Source organism: Hypanus sabinus, chromosome 2, assembly GCF_030144855.1.
Source record: "Hypanus sabinus isolate sHypSab1 chromosome 2, sHypSab1.hap1, whole genome shotgun sequence".
Classification (NCBI taxonomy): domain Eukaryota; kingdom Metazoa; phylum Chordata; class Chondrichthyes; order Myliobatiformes; family Dasyatidae; genus Hypanus; species Hypanus sabinus.
In genome coordinates, this window is record NC_082707.1 from 211,775,583 (window position 1) to 211,793,576 (window position 17,994).

At 42.0% G+C, this 17,994-nt stretch overlaps 1 protein-coding gene across 8 annotated transcripts in view; it reads right to left on the bottom strand.

Moving 5' to 3' along the window:
* Window positions 1-17,994, bottom strand: part of pomt2 (protein-O-mannosyltransferase 2) — a 344,167-nt gene that overhangs the window by 133,859 nt on the left and 192,314 nt on the right. For all 8 annotated transcript variants that reach the window (XR_009510880.1, XM_059962960.1, XM_059962973.1 and 5 more), the window contains one exon: window positions 8,540-8,622. Coding sequence is in view for 7 of the 8 variants with exons in the window: in XM_059962960.1 (XP_059818943.1) it covers window positions 8,540-8,622 (83 nt within the window). In the remaining variant the exon portion in view is untranslated. The remainder of the gene's footprint in view (window positions 1-8,539; window positions 8,623-17,994) is intronic.

A 17,994-nucleotide genomic window follows, 5' to 3' on the forward strand; every position in this document is an offset into this window, starting at 1 on the left:
GGCAACTCTTGCAGGGTTTGCAAGGCATGACTACCTACAAAGCCAAAACCAATAGCATGAATGGCAGCAATGCTTCACTACCAGATGAACTCAACATCTTCTATACCTGCTTTAAAAGGAAGAACAGAACTACAGCTGTGAAGATTCCTGCTGCACCTGATGACCCTGTGATCTCCGTCTTAGAGGCAGATGTTAGGCTGTCTTTACAAAGAGTTAACCCTCGCAGGGTGGAATTATCCAATGGAGTACCTGGTAAGGCTCTGTAAACCTGTGCCAACCAACTAGTGGGAGTATTCAAGAATACTTTCATCCTCTCACTGCTATGGGCAGAAGTTCCCACTTGTTTCAAAAAGGCAACAATTACACCTGGGCCTAAGAAGAATAATGCAAGCTGCCTTAATCACCCAGTAGTACTCACATCTATAATGATGAATCGCTTTGAGATGTTGGTCATGACTAGGCAGACCTGCCTCAGCAAGAACTTGGACCCATTGCAATTTGCCTATCACCACAATAGCTCAACAGCGATGCAATCTCAATGCCTCTTCACATGGTCTAAGACCATCTGGTCAATACAAACAGGAATATCAGGATGCTGTTCATCAACTATAGCTCAGCATTGAACACCATCTTTCCCACAATCCTGATTGAGAAGTTGCAGAACCTGGGACTCTGTATCTCCCTCTACAATTGGATCCTCAACTTCCAAATCGGAAGACCACAATCTGTATGGGTTGGTGATAACATATCCTGCTTGCTTGCGATCAAAAGTGGCGCACCTAAGGGGTGTGTGCTTAGCCCACTGCTCTACTCTCTATATAAAATCTATGTGGTTAGACAAAGCTCAAATACCATCTATAGATTTGCTGCTGATACAACTATTGTTGGAAGAATCTCAGGTGGTGACGTGAGGGCATACAGGAGTGAGATATGCCAACTAGTGGACTGGTGCCACAGCAACAATCTGGCACTCAAAAGTCAGTAAGACGAAAGAGCTGATTGTGGACCAGGAGGGGTGAGATGAAGAAACACATACCAATCCTCATAGAGGGATCAGAAGTAGAGAGGTGAGCAGTTTCAAGTTCCTGAGTGTCAAGATCTCTGAGGATCTAAACTAGTCCCAACATATCGATGTAATTATAAAGAAGGCAAGACAGCGGCTATACTTCATTAGGAGTTTGAAGAGATTTGGCATGTCAACAAATACACTCAAAAACTTCTGTAGATGTACCGTGGAGAGCATTCTGACAAGTTGCATCACCGTCTGGTATGGGGTGGGAGTGGGGGCGCTACTGCACAGGACTGAAAGAAGCTGCAGTGGGTTGTAAATATAATCGGCTCCATCATGGGTACCAGCCTACAAAGTACCCACGACATCTTCAAGGAACAGTGTCTCAGAAAGGCTGCACCCATATTAAAGATCCCAGTACCCAGGGCACGTCGTTTTCTCACTATTACCGTCATATATGAGGTACAGAAGCCTGAAGGGACACACTCAGTGATTCAGGAACAGCTTCTTTCCCTCTGCCACCCAATTCCTAAATAGACACTGAACCCTTTGACGCTACCTCACTTGTTTTTTAATATACAGTATTTCTGTTTTTGCACGTTTTTAAAATCTATTCTATACATATACTGTAATTGACTGATTTATTTTTTCTCTTCTACATTATGTATTGCATTGAATTGCTGCTGTTAACTTAACAAATTTCACAAGACATGCTATTGATAATAAACCTGATTCTGATTCTGAAGCTTGAAGGCACACACTCAGCAATTCAGGAACAGCTTCTTCCTGCCTGCCATTCGATTTCTAAATGGATATTGTACCCATGAACACTACCTCACTACTTTTTCCTTCTGTTATTTTGCACTACTTATTTTAACTTAAATTATTTTATCTTAATTGCTCTTGTGTATCGTCTACCAAAAATACATAAAAGATTTTATTACTCAATTTTCGGACTTCCTCTCAAACATGATACCCAACTTTGAACAAGTTCTGATTCTTGATTTTAATATTCATGTTTGCTGTCCCACTAAGCCTCTTGTAAGTCATTTTATGCATCTGGTTGAGTCTTTTAATCTTGCTCTGCTTATCACTGGACCCACTCACAACCTAGCACATACACTCAACCTAGTCTTAATGTCTGATTTTCCGATCTGCAATGCAGTAATAATTGATGCTTGTCAATCAGATCATAGCGCTGTTATGTTCGATGTATCTCTGCCTTTTTCCTCTATTAAATCTCATCTTCATGTACGTTATTCTCGCTATATTAACTCTTCAACTGCCCATAAGTTCTCTGAGGCTCTCATAGCTGCTCCCAACATTTGCACTATTGAGGCTTCTTCTCCCCATCTCAACACTGAGGAACTTTCTTCCTTATTTAATACCACCTACTCTTCTATTCTGAATACTGTTGCTCCCCTTAAGTTGAAAATCCCACCAGAGCCCTGAAGAGGGAGTGCAGAATATCCGAACAAAAGTTGAAGTGTGATGAGCTTCAAATTTCTTTTTAAATTTTGAGAAACAATGTTCACAAATATCAGGAAGCAGTTAAAGCTGCGAGAGCAAAATACTCTTCTGACCTAATTTCTAACAACTCTCATAATCCCAAGGTCTTTTTCAGTACCATAAATTCTGTCATTTGTCCCGTCCCGAGTATCATCTTAGATGTGACCCCTGCTAAGTGAGAAGAATTTTTAAAATTCTTCATTAGCAAAGTTGAGGATATTACAATGAACATTCCCCCTCCCACCTAGCTGTCTCACTGGTTTGTTGATCTAAATTGGACTGCTTCCAACTCATCATGCTTCCCTTCCTTACAAAGATTGTGTCCACCATGAAACCTGCAACCTGCCCCCTTAACATTGTTCCCACCGCCCTCTTAAAGTATGTCTTTGACATAGCTGGTCCCAGCAGCCTCTCTATTATTAATAGCTCCCTGGCCACTGGTACTGTTCCAACCTGCTTCAAGCATGCCATGGTCCAGCCCCTCCTGAAAAAACCCAACTTAGGCCCTACTTTACCTAGTAACTACAGACCTATTTCTAAACTTCCATTCCTGTCAAAGGTTCTCAAAAAGGTTATTCTCAGTCAATTGCTGCCCTATTTACACCAAAACAACATCTTGGAAGGATTTCAGTCAGGTTTTAAGGCTTATCATAGCACAGAGTTTGCCCTGCTGAAAGTGTACAAATGCTCCTTTCTATCAACTCAGGTGACTCTGCTATTCTAATCCTTCTTGACCTCAGCGCAGCATTTGATACTGTGGATCACACCATTTTAGTAGACTGTCTCCAATATGGGGCTGGTGCTGATGGCACTGCCTTGAAGTGGTTTATATCCTACCTCAAAAACAGAAGCTTCTCTGTCAACATAGGCAAATTTTCTTCTCCCCCAGCTAGTCTCTCCTGCAGGGTCCCACAAGGTTCCATCCTACGTCCCATTCTTTTCTCTGTATATGCTTCCCCTTGGCCAAATCATTCAAAAATACGACATTTCTTTCCACTGTTATGCTGACGATACACAGCTTTATCTCCCCCTGAAACCAAACAACCAGTCAGATCTAGCCAGCCTCATGAACTGCCTTGAGGACATTAAAGTGTTGGATGGCACAAAACATCTTTCAGCTGAATGAAGGCAAGTCTGAAGTTGTCCTATTTGGCCCCCCTGATTTCATCAAAGTGATTACCAACAGTCTTGGTAACTTATCCACCCTTGTCAAACCCCATGTTAAATCCCTTGGAGTGATATTTGATTCCACCTTTAAGTTTGACAAGCAAGTTAATGCAGTAGTAAAAGCCAGTTTTTTCCAGCTTCTTACTATTGCCAAACTCAAGCAGTTTCTCTCTTTCAAAGATCTCGAGAAAGTCATCCATGCCCTTAGATCCTTTCACTTGGACTATTCCAACTCCCTGTATAACGGGATTAGTCAGACATCCCTGTCCCGTCTGCAATTGGTCCTGAAATCCACAGCCAGGCTCCTGAAAGGTGCACGGAAGAAGGACCATATTCCTCCTATCCTGGCCTCCTTTCACTGGCTGCCAGTATGATTCAGAATTGATTTTAAGATTCTCCTGTTTGTTTATAAAGCCCTAAATGGGCTGGTTCCCCCCCCCCATATCACAGACCTTCTAACCCCTTATTCCACTTCCAGGTCTCTCAGATTGGCTGACTTTGGGCTCCTGGCTGTCCCGCAATCTAAACCTAAGTTCAGGGGTGACCGCGCTTTTGCTATTGTAGCCCCTGGACTGTGGAACAGTATTCCCCTCCCTATCAGATCTGCCCCCTCCATCGACTCTTTTAAATCCAGACTCAAAACTTACCTTTATTCACGAGTGTTTGAATCCTCCCAATGTGGCTGATTTTTGGCTTGTGCCTAGGCTCTTATGTTGTTTCTTTTGTGCCAATAAGCTTTTTGCCTCATTGGGTATGTCTGTGTTTCTTGTTTTTGTAATCTTAGCTACCTGCTTTGATCTGTACAGCACTTAGGTCAATGTGGGTTGTTTTTAAATGTGCTATAGAAATAAACTTGACTTCACTTAACTATTTCATAAACTTAAATGCAACTAAGTTTCTTTTCTCTATATTTATTTATCTATCATGTATTTCATTGTGCTGCTGCCCTACAGTTAACAAATTTCATGACATCTGCTGGGGCTATTAAATCTGATTCTGGTTCTGAGATTACCATTCTGTTATTCCAAAGGATCAAATTTATCCCTTGCAATCTTTTTGCTCTTAACATATCTGTACAATCCCTTAGGATAGTAGGGCAAACTCATGCCTTTTTTTAGACCTCATGATTTCTTTAGTGTTCTCATGCATTACTTAGCCCCTTAAGTACTTCATTTGTTCCCACCTGCCTATGCCTGCCATGCACCACTTCTCTTTTTCTTAATTGGGGCCTCAATAACTCTTGAAAACCAAGGTTTCCTAAATCTGTTATCTTTACCTTTTATTCTGACAGGCACATAAAAGCTGTGTACCCTCAAAATTTCACTTTTAAAGCCCTCTCACTTAACAAGTACACCTTTGGCAGAAAACAGCCTGTCCCAATCCACATTTGCCAAAACCTTTCTTATACCATCAAAATTGGCCTTTCTCCAATTTAGATTTTCATCCCATGGACCAGACCTATCTTTTTCCATATCTACTGTAAAATTAATAGCATCACAATCACTAGATGCAAAGTGTTCCCCTACACAAGCGTCTGTCACGTGTCTCATTCCCCAATAGGAGATCAAGTACTACATGGCACACTCTCGTTGGCACATTCATGCACTGATTAGTCACATGCTATAACAACCTTATAATTCTTAGAACAGTGTGCATTCTCTCTTCCGATATAAGACCATAAGAGCATAAGATATAGGAGCAGAAGAAGGCCATTTGGCCAATCAAGTCTGCTCCGCCATTCTGTCATGGCTGATCCAATTCTTCCAGTCACCCCAACTCCTCTGCCTTCTCCCCATACCCCTTGATGCCTCGGCTAATAAAAAACCTATCTATCTCTATCTTAAATACACCCGATGACTTCGCCTCCACAGCAGCTCGAGGCAAAACATTCCATAGATTTACCACCCTCTGACTAAAGCAATTTCTCTGCATATCTTTTCTAAATTTACATCCTTCAATCCTGAAGTTGTTCCCTCTTGTCCTAGACTCCCCTACCAAGGAAAATAACTTTGCCATACCTAATCTGTTCAGGCCTTTTAACATTTGGAATGCTTCTCTGAGATTCCCCCTCATTCTCCTTAACTCCAGGGAATACAGCCCAATAGCTGCCAGACGTTTCTCATACGGTAACCTTTTCATTCCTGGAATCATTCTCGTGAATTTTCTCTGAACCCTCTCCAATGTCAGTATATCCTTTCTAAAATAAGGAGCCCAAAACTGCACATAATACTCCATTTGTGGTTTCACGAGTGCCTTATAGAGCCTCAACATAGAAAATAGGTGCAGGAGTAGGCCATTCGGCCCTTCGAGCTTGCACCACCATTCAGTATGATCATGGCTGATCATCCAACTCAGAACCCTGTATCTGCTTTCTCTCCATACCCCTGATCCCTTTAGCCACAAGGGCCATATCTAACTCCCTCTTAAATACAGCCAATGAACTGGCCTCAACTGTTTCCTGTGGCAGAGAATTCCACAGATTCACCACTCTCTGTGTGAAGAAATTTTTCCTCAAAACATCACATCACATCCCTGCTCTTATATTCTATACCTCTAGGAATGAATGCCACCATTGCATTTGCTTTCTTCACAACTGACTCAACCTGGAGGTTAACCTTTTGGGTATGCTGCACAAGGGCTCCCAAGTCCCTTTGCATCTCTGCATCTTGAATTCTCTCTCCATCTAAATGATAGTCTGCCCATATTTCTTCCACCAAAGTGCATGACCATACTTTCCAACACTGTATTTTAGAGATTTGTCCCTCTAAATCCCGCAGACTGTTGGGTGGGCTATAATATAACCTCATTAATGTGGTTTTCCTATTCCTTGGTTTCACCCATAAAGCCTCACTGCACGAGTTCTCCAGTCTGTCCTGACTGAGCACTGCTGTGACGTCTTCCTTGACTAGTAACATTATCCCTCCCGCTATGTCGTGTCTAAAACAATGGAACCCCAGAATATTGCCCTTCCTGCAATCAAGTATCAATAATAGCTTTCTTGTTGTTCAGAGTCTGACTCTTCGTGATCTCGTGGCCCATAGCGTTTTCATGGCAAGATACGGAAGTAGATTGCCAGGCCTTTCTTCTGTGCAGATACTGCTGCTGCCCAGGTTGGGACCTAGCTGGGTTTGAACTCAGGGCCATCTGCCTTGAAGTCCAGTGCTGTTGCCACTAAACCACTAGCCGGCCTCACTAATGGCTACAATATCATAATTCCAGATGTTGATCCACGCCCAGAGTTCATTTGCTTTACCTACAATAAAACCATATGATATAGGAGGAGAATCAGGCCAATTGGCCCACCGAGTCTGCTCCACCATTTCATCATGGCTGATCCATTTCTCCTCTCAGCCCCAATCTCCTGCCTTCTCCCTGTATCCCTTCACACCCTGACCAATTGAGAATCTATCAAACTCTGCCACCACAACTGCCTGTGGAAAGAATTCCACAGATTCATTACTCTTTGGCTAAAGAAATTCCTCACCTCCATTCTCAAAGGACACTCCTCTATCTTGAGGCTGTCTTCTCTGGTCTTAGACTCCTCCACCAGAGGAAACATCCTCTCCACATCCACACTATTAAAGCCTTTTACCATTCAATAGGTTTCAATGAGGTCACCCATCATTCTTCTGAATTATAGTGAATATAGGCCCAGTCATTGAATGCTCTTCATATAACAAGCAATTCAATCTTATCCACAATGATTCAACATCTTCTGAGCCTATGCCATCTCCTTCTAATGATTTGATTTCATTATTTTATGAATAGAGCAATCCCATCCACTCTGCCTCTTGCCTGTCCTTTTGATACAATGTGTAACCTTGGAGATTAAGCTCCCAGCTATAATCCTTTTTCGACCATGATTCAGCAACGCCTACAGCATCATTCATGCCAATCTGTAACTGTGCTACAAGTTCATCTATCTTACTCCACCACACTGTGTGCATTCTTCAGTCCTGTATTCACTTTTTTCAATTTTGTCCATATTTTATGTTGCAACTCATCCTGTTGATTGGAATTTTGCCCTCTCATCAGCCTCTCCTTGTTCGCAGTCTCAGTACACGTTGCCTCTGTCTGTAAACCAACTACCTCATCTTCAGCACAAACAATCTAGTTCCCATCCCCCACAAATTTAGCTTAAACCCACCCGAACAACTCCAGCCGCAGGTTGAGAGGGTGATAAAAAAAAGGTTTTGGCACAATGATCTTCATAAATCAGAATGCTAAATTGGGATGCTATGTTGAAGTTGAAGGCCCTACAGGGAATACTGTGTGTAGTTCTGGTTACCTTACTAGAGGAAAGATACTGAGGGGAGATTTGAGAGGTATACAAAATTATGAGGTATATAAATAGGGTAAATGCAAGCAGGCTTATTCCACTGAGGATGGGAGAGATTAGAACTGGAGGTCATGGATTAAGAGTAGAAAGTGAAATGTGTAAGGGAAACCTGAAGGGGAATTTCTTCATTCAGAGGACAGTGAGCATGGAAAGAGCTGTCAGTGGAGGTGGTGGATACGGATTTGTATAAGTACATGGAGGAGAAGTGTATGTAGATGTGACTTTGGCCCAGAACGGATAGATGGGACTAGGCAGAAAAATAGGCCAGTGCAAATTTGGGCTGGAATACTCTTAAGACTCTTCTATCATGCAGATAATGTGTCTGAGAATACTCAGTGCTCCTTCTCCAACAGCTCCCATTTCCCATGCCAATGTGAACTTTCTCACTAGAATCAAATCCAGAAACACAGGGGCAAAATTTCTCACTGGTTACAAGAGAGTTAAACTTTTTTCCAGAACATGATAGTAAACTGTAAGAATCAGAGTAACTTATTTAGTATTTCAGATATACTCACATTCTGGCATTGTGGCATTGTGTAAATTATTACCAATGAGACGAGACTGAAATGCAGAGCTAAAGAATCCATCACCAGGGCCACTGCAAAGGAGAGAAAAAAAAAGGACAACATAAAGGTGACAAGTTATAAGCACTGAAAATTTCCTGTTTTGCCTTGAATAAAAATACGACACTGAACTGCAAAGTTACACAATCTTGATGACACTTGCAGACTGCATTTTATGGATAAAACACACTCAATAATTTAAGACTCCAAATTACAACAATTACAAGTTCTAATGGGATGGCCATTTGACAATATTGTTCTCAGTGTCCCATCTACTCATTTATAAAGGAAAATATTCAAATGTTTTCATGCAATTATCAGTGAGATGAAATTGAGAGACAATGACAATCCTATAGTGAACTTGTGTAACGACAAATCATCATACCCATGCATATTAAAATTGTTTGGAGAGGAAACAGAAAAAATACATGAACAGGAATCTTCCAGACATACTTTATTGATCCCGAGGCAAATTGGGTTTCATTACAGTTGCACCAACCAAAAATAGTGTAGAAATATAGCAATATAAAACCACAAATAATTAAATAATAATGTAAATTATTCTAAATGGAAATAAGTACAGGACCAGCCTATTGGCTCAGGGTGTCTGACACTCCGAGGGAGGAGTTGTAAAGCTTGATGGCCACAGGTAGGAATGACTTCCTATGACACTCAGTGTTACATCTCAGTGGAATGAGTCTCTGGCTGAATGTACTTTTGTGCCTAACCAGTACATTATGGAGTGGATGGGAGTCATTGTCCATGATGGCATGCAACTTGGACAGCATCCTCTTTTCAGACACCACCGTCACAGAGTCCAGTTCCACCCCGACAACATCACTGATCTTACGAATGAGTTTGCTGATTCTGTTGGTGTCTGCTACCCTCAGCCTGCTGCCCCAGCACACAACAGCAAACATGATATCACTGGCCGCCACAGGCTCGTAGAACATCCTCAGCATCGGAGGATTCCATCAAGAATTTTTTGTGAGAGAGGATTGGTAGAACTGTTGAAAAGAGATCAGACAGGAATTCAAACTGGGAAAGAAAGAAATGGTTCTCATTGGGAATTGGAGAATCAGAGGATGCAAGTTTCATATGACTGGCAAATGAACCAAGAATGACACAACAATAGGTTTAAAAAGAAAATATTTTCTCCCAAAGACAACTAGTGGTTAGCATCTGAAGTAACTACTTGGCAAGCTGGTGGAGACAACTTTAATGCTGACTTTGAAACTGAATTGATCAGTTCTGACAAGAAAACAATGAAGAAAGACCACAGAAATGACAATCAAGCTCATAAAGGATCTTCAACATAAAATATTCACACTGCTTTTCTTCTGCCTAAGTAGAGGGATACAGAGTAGGACGACTTTAGCTCAACAGAGCTTCGGCAATTACAGGTCAAGGCAAGGTAAGTTACTTGTGAAGAAAAGGAATAGAAGGCATGTCTGTGAGGCCAATGTTCTGTACTGGGTGTCAGATGTGGGATGTCCAGAAGACTCCCAGCTTGATCGAGGGATGACTGTGCAAGCACGTGGACGTCAGCAAGTTAGACCAGCGCAAAGAGTTTAAAAGGAGTACCTTGTCAAATGCCTTGCTGAAATCCATTTACACTATAACTACTGCTGTAACTTCATCAATGTGTTTAGTCACATCCTCAAAAAATTCAATCAGCTCATAAGGCACAACCTGCCTTGATAAAGCCATGCTAATTATTTCTAATCATATTATGCCTCTCCAAATGCTCATAAATCCTGCCTCTCAGGATCTCCTCCATCAAGTAAGACTCACTGGTCTATAATTTCCTGAACTATCTCTACTCCCTTTCTTAAACAAGGGACCAACACCTGCAACCCTACAATCCTCTGAAACCTCTCCTGTCCCCAATGATGATGCAAAGATCATTACCAAAGGCTCAGCAATCTCCTCCCTCACTTCCCACAGTAGCCTAGGGTATATCACGTCTGGTCCTGATGACCTGTCCAGCTTGATGCTTTCCAAAAGCTCCAGTACATCCTCTTTCTTAATGTCTGTATGCTCAAGCTTTTCAATCCACTGTAAGTCATCTCTACAATCATCAAGATCCTTTTCCATAGTGAATATTGAAGCAAAGTATTCATTAAGTACCTCCACTGTCTCCTCTTGTTCCATACACACTTTTGCACTGTCATACTTGATTGGTCCTATTCTCTCACCTCTTATCCTCTTGCTCGTCACATACTTGTAAAATGCCTTGGGGTTTTCCTTAATCCTGCTTACCGAGGCCTTCTCATGGCCCCTTCTGGCTCTCCTAATTTCATTCTTAAGCCCTTCCTACTAGCCTCATAAACTTCTTGATCTCTATCATTACCTAGTTTTTTGAAACTCTCATAAGCTTTTCTTTTCTTCTTGACTAGATTTTCAACAGCCTTGGTACACCACCGTTCCTTTACCCTACCTTCCTTTCCCCATCTCACTGGAACGTACCTATGCAGAACCTCACGCAAATATCCCCTGAACATTTGCCACTTTTCTTCCGTACATTTCGCTGAGAACATCTGTTCCCAAGTTATGCTTCCAAGTTCCTACCCAATAGCTTCATATTTCCCCTTACTCCAATTAAACACTTTTCTAATTTGTCTGTTCCTATCCCTCTCCAAGGCACTGGTAAAGGAGATAGAATTGTGATCACTATCTCCAAAATGCTCTCCCACTGAGACCTGACACTTGACCAGGTTCATTTCCCAATACCAGATCAAGTACAGTCTCTCCTCTTATAGGAATTATCTAAATATTGTGTCAGGAAACCTTCCTGAACACACCTAAGAAACTCCACCCTATCTAAACCCCTTGCTGTCGGGAGATGCCAATCAATATTTGGGAAATTAAAATCTCCCACCACGACAACTCTGTTATTATTCCACCTTTCCAGAATCTGTCTCCTTATCTGCTCCTCTATGTCCCTGTTACTATTGGGTGGTCTATAAAAAAAAACACCCAGTAGAGTTATTGACCCCTTCCTGTTCCTTTCTTTCTTTTTCAATTTTTTTATTGATTTTCATATATACATATAAAAAAACATAACATAATAATGAGTAAATTATGAATACAATAGACTTGAAGTCACGTTGATAATAAGATAACAATATCCTATTAAACATCAGCAGAAAAAAAATACCTTAATCAATCAAGTCCATATGATTATATATGAAAAAAAACAAAAATAACCATTAAAAGAAGAAAAAATTTGAAAATATGTGAAAAAAGTATATATTAAGAAAAATAAAACACTAAACTAAACTAACATGGGCAATAATAATAGTTTACAAGTATATGATAGTGTCAAAAAACTCCAGAACTCCATACCTGAACATGAATAAGCAGAAAGAAGGTCTGGAAAAGGCCAAATTAATTCATATGAAAATGTCGAATAAACGGTCTCCAAGTTTCTTCAAATTTAATTGATGAGTCAAAAATAGTGCTTCTAGTTTTTTCCAGGCTCAGATAAGAAATAGTTTGAGAAAGCCACTGAAACGTGGTAGGAGGATTTACTTCTTTCCAATTTTGTAATATAGACCTTCTGGCCATTAATGTTACAAAAGCAATCATTCGTCTGATTGAGGGGGAAAACTGATTACCATCTTCATTTGGTATGCCAAAAATTGCAGTAATAAAATGAGGTTGTAAATCTATATTCCAAATTGAGGAAATAGTAGTAAATATGTCCTTCCAGTAATTATGTAAAGTGGGACATGACCAAAACATATGGGTCAATGAGGCCACTTCTGAATGACATCTGTCACATTGAGGGTTAATATGAGAATAGAATCGAGCAAGGTTATCTTTAGACATATGAGTTCTATGTACAATTTTAAATTGTATTAAAGCATGTTTAGCACATATAGAAGAGGAATTAACCATTTGCAAAATTTTTTCCCACCCTTCCTGTTCCTAACTTCCACCCACAGAGACTCAGTGGACAATCACTCCATGACTTCCTTCTTTTCTGCAGCCATGACACTATCTCTGATCAGCAATGCCACGCCCTCACCTCTTTTGCCTCCCTCCATGTCCTTTCTGCAACATCTGTAGCCTGGCACTCTAAGTAACCATTCCTGCCCCTGAACCATCCAAATACCTGTAATGGCCACAACATCATAGCTCCAAGTACTGATCCACGCTCTAAGCTCATCCGCTTTATTCATGATGCTTCTTGCATTAAAATAGACACATCTCAAACCATCTGTCTGAGCACATCCCTTCTCTGTCACCTGCTATGCTCCCTCTCGCACTGTCTCCAACAGCCACTTGCTCTGTCTCTTCATTTGGGTCCCCATCCCCCAGCAATTCTAATTTAAACTCTCCCCCATTGCCTCGGCAAACCTCCCCTCAGATTCAAGTGCAACCCATTCTTTTTGTACAGGTCATCCCTCCCCCAGAAGAGGTCAATGATCCAGAAATCTGAATCCCTGCCCCCTGCTCCAATCCCTCAGCCACTGATTTATCCTCCACCTCATTCTATTCCTATACTCACTGTCGCGCGGCACAGGCAGTAATCCTGAGATTACTACCTTTGAAGTCCTGCTTCTAGACCTCCTTCCTAACTCCCTGTAGTCTGTTTTCAGGACCTCCTCCTATTTTCTACCTATGTCATTGGTACCGATATGTACCACGACCGCTGGCTATTCACCTTTCCACTTCAGAATATCATTGACACAATCAGAAACATCCAGGACCCTGACACCTGGGAGGCAAACTACCATCTGTGTTTCTTTCCTGTGTCCACAGAATCACCTGTCTGACCTCTAACTTTTGAGTTCCCTAATACTGCTGCTTTCTTCCTTTCCTTAACTTCTGACCCACAAGGCCAGAATCTGTGCCAAAAGTGCAGCCACCGTTGCTTCCCCCAGATAGGTCTCCCCTGAACAGTACTCAAACAGGAGTACTTGTTAAGGGAGACAGCCACAGAGGTACTCTCTAGTATCTGACTCTTGTACTTCCCTCTCCTGATTGTCACCCACTTATCTGTCTCTCAAGGCCCCAGTTGACTACTTGCTTACTGCTCCTCTCTATCACCTCCTCACTTTCCCCTGACCAGATGAAGGTCATCAAGCTGCAGCTCCAGTTCCCTAACCCAGTCCCTATGGAGCTGCAGCTCAACACACTTGGCACAGATGTGGCTGTCAGGAGGCCAGGAGTCTCCTGGACTTCCCACGTCTGACACCCAGTACAGAACACCGGCCTCACGGGACATACCTCCTATTCTTCACAGGTAACCTACAGGTCTCGACCTGTTATCGCTGAATCCCCATTGAGCCAAAGCCCTCCTACTCTTGTCTACCTCTACTCAGTCGCCTGCTCCTCTGGCACCTGCTCTGTAAAGCTGTCTTCTTTTAATACTCTTCCTGCTGGTCTAACTCACAGAGGTCCACGCGCCTCAGCAGTCATTCCTCCATCTTACCACCAAAGAAAAAAGATCGCCTTTTATACTCTTCCCACCGGTCTAACCTGTTGACATTCACAAGCCTGCGCAGTCGTTCCTCGATCACTGTACACCCCAGGGTTCTCAGAGAGGTGGCTGAAGAGATCGTGGAGGCATTAGTAATGACCTTTCAAGAATCAAAAGATTCTGGCATGGTTCCAGAGAACTGAAAAATTGCAAATGTCACTCCACTCTTCAAGAAGGGAAAGAGGCAGACAAAAGGGAAATATACACCAGTTAGTGTGACCTCAGTAGGTGGGAAGATGTTGTGGTGTCAATTATCAAAAATGAGGTTCAGCGTACTTGGACGCACATGATAAAATAGGCCATAGTCAGTGTGCTTTTGGCAAGGGAAAATCTTGCCTGACAGATCTGTAGGACTTCTTTGAAGAAGTAACAAGCAGGATAGTCAAAGGATAATTGGTTGATGTTGTGCATTTGGATTTTTAGAAGGCTTGTGACAAGGTGCCACACACAAGGCTGCTTAACAAGCTACGAGCCTATGGTACGACAGGAAAGATTCTAGCATGGATAAAGCAGTGGCTTATTCGCAGGAGGCAAGGAATGGGGATAAAGGGAGCCTTTTCTGGCAGACTGCCCAGTGACTACAAGTGCTACAAGGGGCTATGTTGGGGACTGATTCATTATACAGTATGTCAATGACTTGGATGATGAAATTGATGGTTTTGTTGCAATGTTTGCAGACGTTATGAAGATAGGTGGAGGAGGAGGTGATTTTGAGGAAGTACAGAGGCTACGGAAGAACTTAGACAAATTAGGAGAATGGGCAAAGAAATGGCAGATGGAATACAGTGTCAGGAAGTTTATGGTCACACACTTTGGTATTAGAAATGAAAGGGTTGACTTTGTTCTAAATGGAGAGAAAATACAAAAAACTGAGGTACAAAGGGACTTGGGAGTTTTTGTGCTTGATTCCATTCAGGTTAATTTGCAAGTTGAGTGTGTGATGAGGAAGGAAATGCAATGTTAGCATTCATTTCAAGAGGACTAGAATATAAAAGCAAGGATCTAATGTTGCGCCTGTGAGGCCTCACATGAAGTATTGTGAGCAGGTTTGGGCCCCTTATTGTAGAAAGGATGTGCTGATACTGGGGAAGGTTCAAAGGAGATTCATGAAAATGATTCTAGGATTGAATGGCTTGTTATATGAAGAGCCTTTGATGGTTCTGGGCCTGTATTCACTGGAATTCAGAAGAATGAGGGGTGACATTGAAAACTATTGAATGGTGATAGGGTTAGGATTAAATCCAGGAATTTAAGGATTATCATATGAACAGTGATTGAAGGCTCTGGGCTTGTACTCGCTGGAATTTAAAAGAATGAGGGGGCATCTCATTGAAACCTATCAAATGTTGAAAAGCCAAGATAGAATGATGTGGAGAGGATCTTTCCTTTGGTGGGGGAATCTGGGACCAGAGGGTACAGTCTCAGAATAAAGGGACATCAATTTAGAACAGAGATGAGGAGGAAATTATTTAGCCAGAGGGTAGTGAATCTGTGCAATTCATTGTCACAGGCAGATGTGGAAGCCAGGTAACTGGTTGCATTTAAGGTGGAGGTTGATAGGTTCTTGAATAGTGGGGAATAAAAGATTATAGGGAGAAGGCAGAGAGATGGGGCCGAGAGGGAAATGAATCAGCCATGATGAAATGGCAGAGCAGACACATTGAGCCTAATGGTCCAATTCTGCTTCCATGTCTGATGGTCTTATGATGAAGGTGAGCATGCCAAAAGGCTTCTTCACCATTCTATTTATAAATCCACTTTTAGTGAACAATATACTTGTGCTCCAAGGACCCTCTGTTTTGCAACACAGCCTAGAGCCCTGCCACTCAATGTGAAAGCCCAATCCAGATTTAACTTTCCAAAATGCAACATCTCACAACCATTTAATTTCAGCTATATTTGTCAACTTATTCAGCTGATCAGATTTTGCAAATCAAATTCTTATCAATTAATCATACATGAATACAGCTGAAAGAAACAACATTCCCCTGGAGCCAAAGTGAAAAACATACACAGGACACTAAACACGTTCAATATAGCAAGCAGACTTCAAAATAGCCAAAGGCTCTGAATGACATGTCCCACAAATTGATGGTGCAGTTCTGGACAGTCCACAGAAAAACTCATGCACGCAATCCAGCCTGTCATTCTACCGATCGAACACTGGACAACAGCACCAACAGGATAGGCTAGCCTCCAACTGATCCATGCTACACTGCTTTCAGCGTCTCCTTTCTTGGACCGCAGCAGCAGGCAAGCCCACTGCTTGAGGTCTAGTCTTTGAGACAATCGAGGCCACGCAGCTCCTCCACCACCCGTCGTGTCACCAAATGAGGGAAACTGACCTGCTGCTTCTTAAATTAATAATGTTCAATAAGGTCTTACGATCACAAGAGTAATGTGCAGGACAATCACCTGCAGTTACACCACATGCCGCCTTCGAGCACCAACTCCAATGTCTTCCTGTAGCAGGAAGCAACACATTCTGCACCAAGTCCAACTCCTCAACCAACGAGCAGCTCTCTGATGGGATAGACCTGCAGTACCCAAAGTTTTTGGAGTCCAGCACTGTCTTGTAGTTGTAAACAGGACATTTAAAACAGAGAAAGGTACCTTTAGTTGGCTCCCAAAAGGCCACTGTGTCTGAGTGCACTGCTATCTTACTGATCAACATCCCCCTGCAGTTTTTACACAAGTACAATTTAAACGTCCATAGGGAAACATTAAGCACAGAATGTCTATTTAAAAAAGACACACCAAATCCAGGGAGAGATTGTCAACAGCCCTTAGAGTTTCAATAAATAGTGTCTGAGTGATTCAAGTAAAGTCTGAGTCCGGGAAAAGTAATTTTACTACGAGAAGTACTTATCCACCATTTTAGGAGGTCCGATCAGGTTCTGAAAATGGCTGGATAGCCGGAAGACTTGCAACAAATGCCTCAGCCTCCTTCACTGACTTAACCCACTTATATTTTCCAGTATTAAGCGTGATTCGTAAATCGGCAGGAGTGCGAAGAGAGGATTTAAAACCACGATCAAAAAGCACTTTCACTACGCCTTTAAACTCAGCGCGCATCTTTAAGGTCTGGGGTGCAAAATCTTCCACAAAGCGAATGATTGTATTTTGGAAAGTAAAAGTACCTCTGCGACGTGCCTCCATAATCAGACGGTGTTTTACCTGGTATTGATGGAAGCACAAAATTACCGGTCGCAGGCAGGAGCCCAGAATTCTGGGGGAACGTAGACCCGGTGTGCCCTTTCGAGCTCAGGCAGGTTCGGAAGCAAATCTTTCCCGAATATCTGAGAAACTCGGCAAAAAACTTCACGGTTGATCCCTGTTCAGTGGCCTCTGGCAACCCAAGAATTCGAAGGTTACAACGTCTGCTGCGATTTTTGAGATTGACCATTTTGGAAAGGAGTTTATTATTTTTTTCTTCTAGGCTGGATATTTGGAATCTCCAAATATCGAACACGACTTTCTAAATTTTCAGAAGTCGAATCGATGCGAGATAAATGTTCAGCATGTTCGTCCACTCTATCGTTGATCTGATCCAGTTTGGCTTCCAGCTGTTTGAAAGCGGTTCTAAATTCCTTTAAAATATCGTCTCGGTGTTGTTCCAGCGCAGTGAGGGTCTCAGAAGGCAGAGCTGGAACTTGCTTTCTCCCAGTTTTAGAACTCTTGCTAGACATTGTAAGGTAGATGAGTTCACAGGCAAGTAAAAGAAACCAAATAAAGTTCCTAATTAAGGTTTAAAAAATGGAGACATTTAGTGCAAAGATAGCGAAAATAACGGAACAAAAGTTCGGAGCAGCTAAGCAATTGCCATCTTACTGGAAGTCCCCCCCCCCCCGTAGTTTTTGATAATTTTTGTCATTATTCACTATCCTACCTATTTTTATACCATGGACACAGAGTC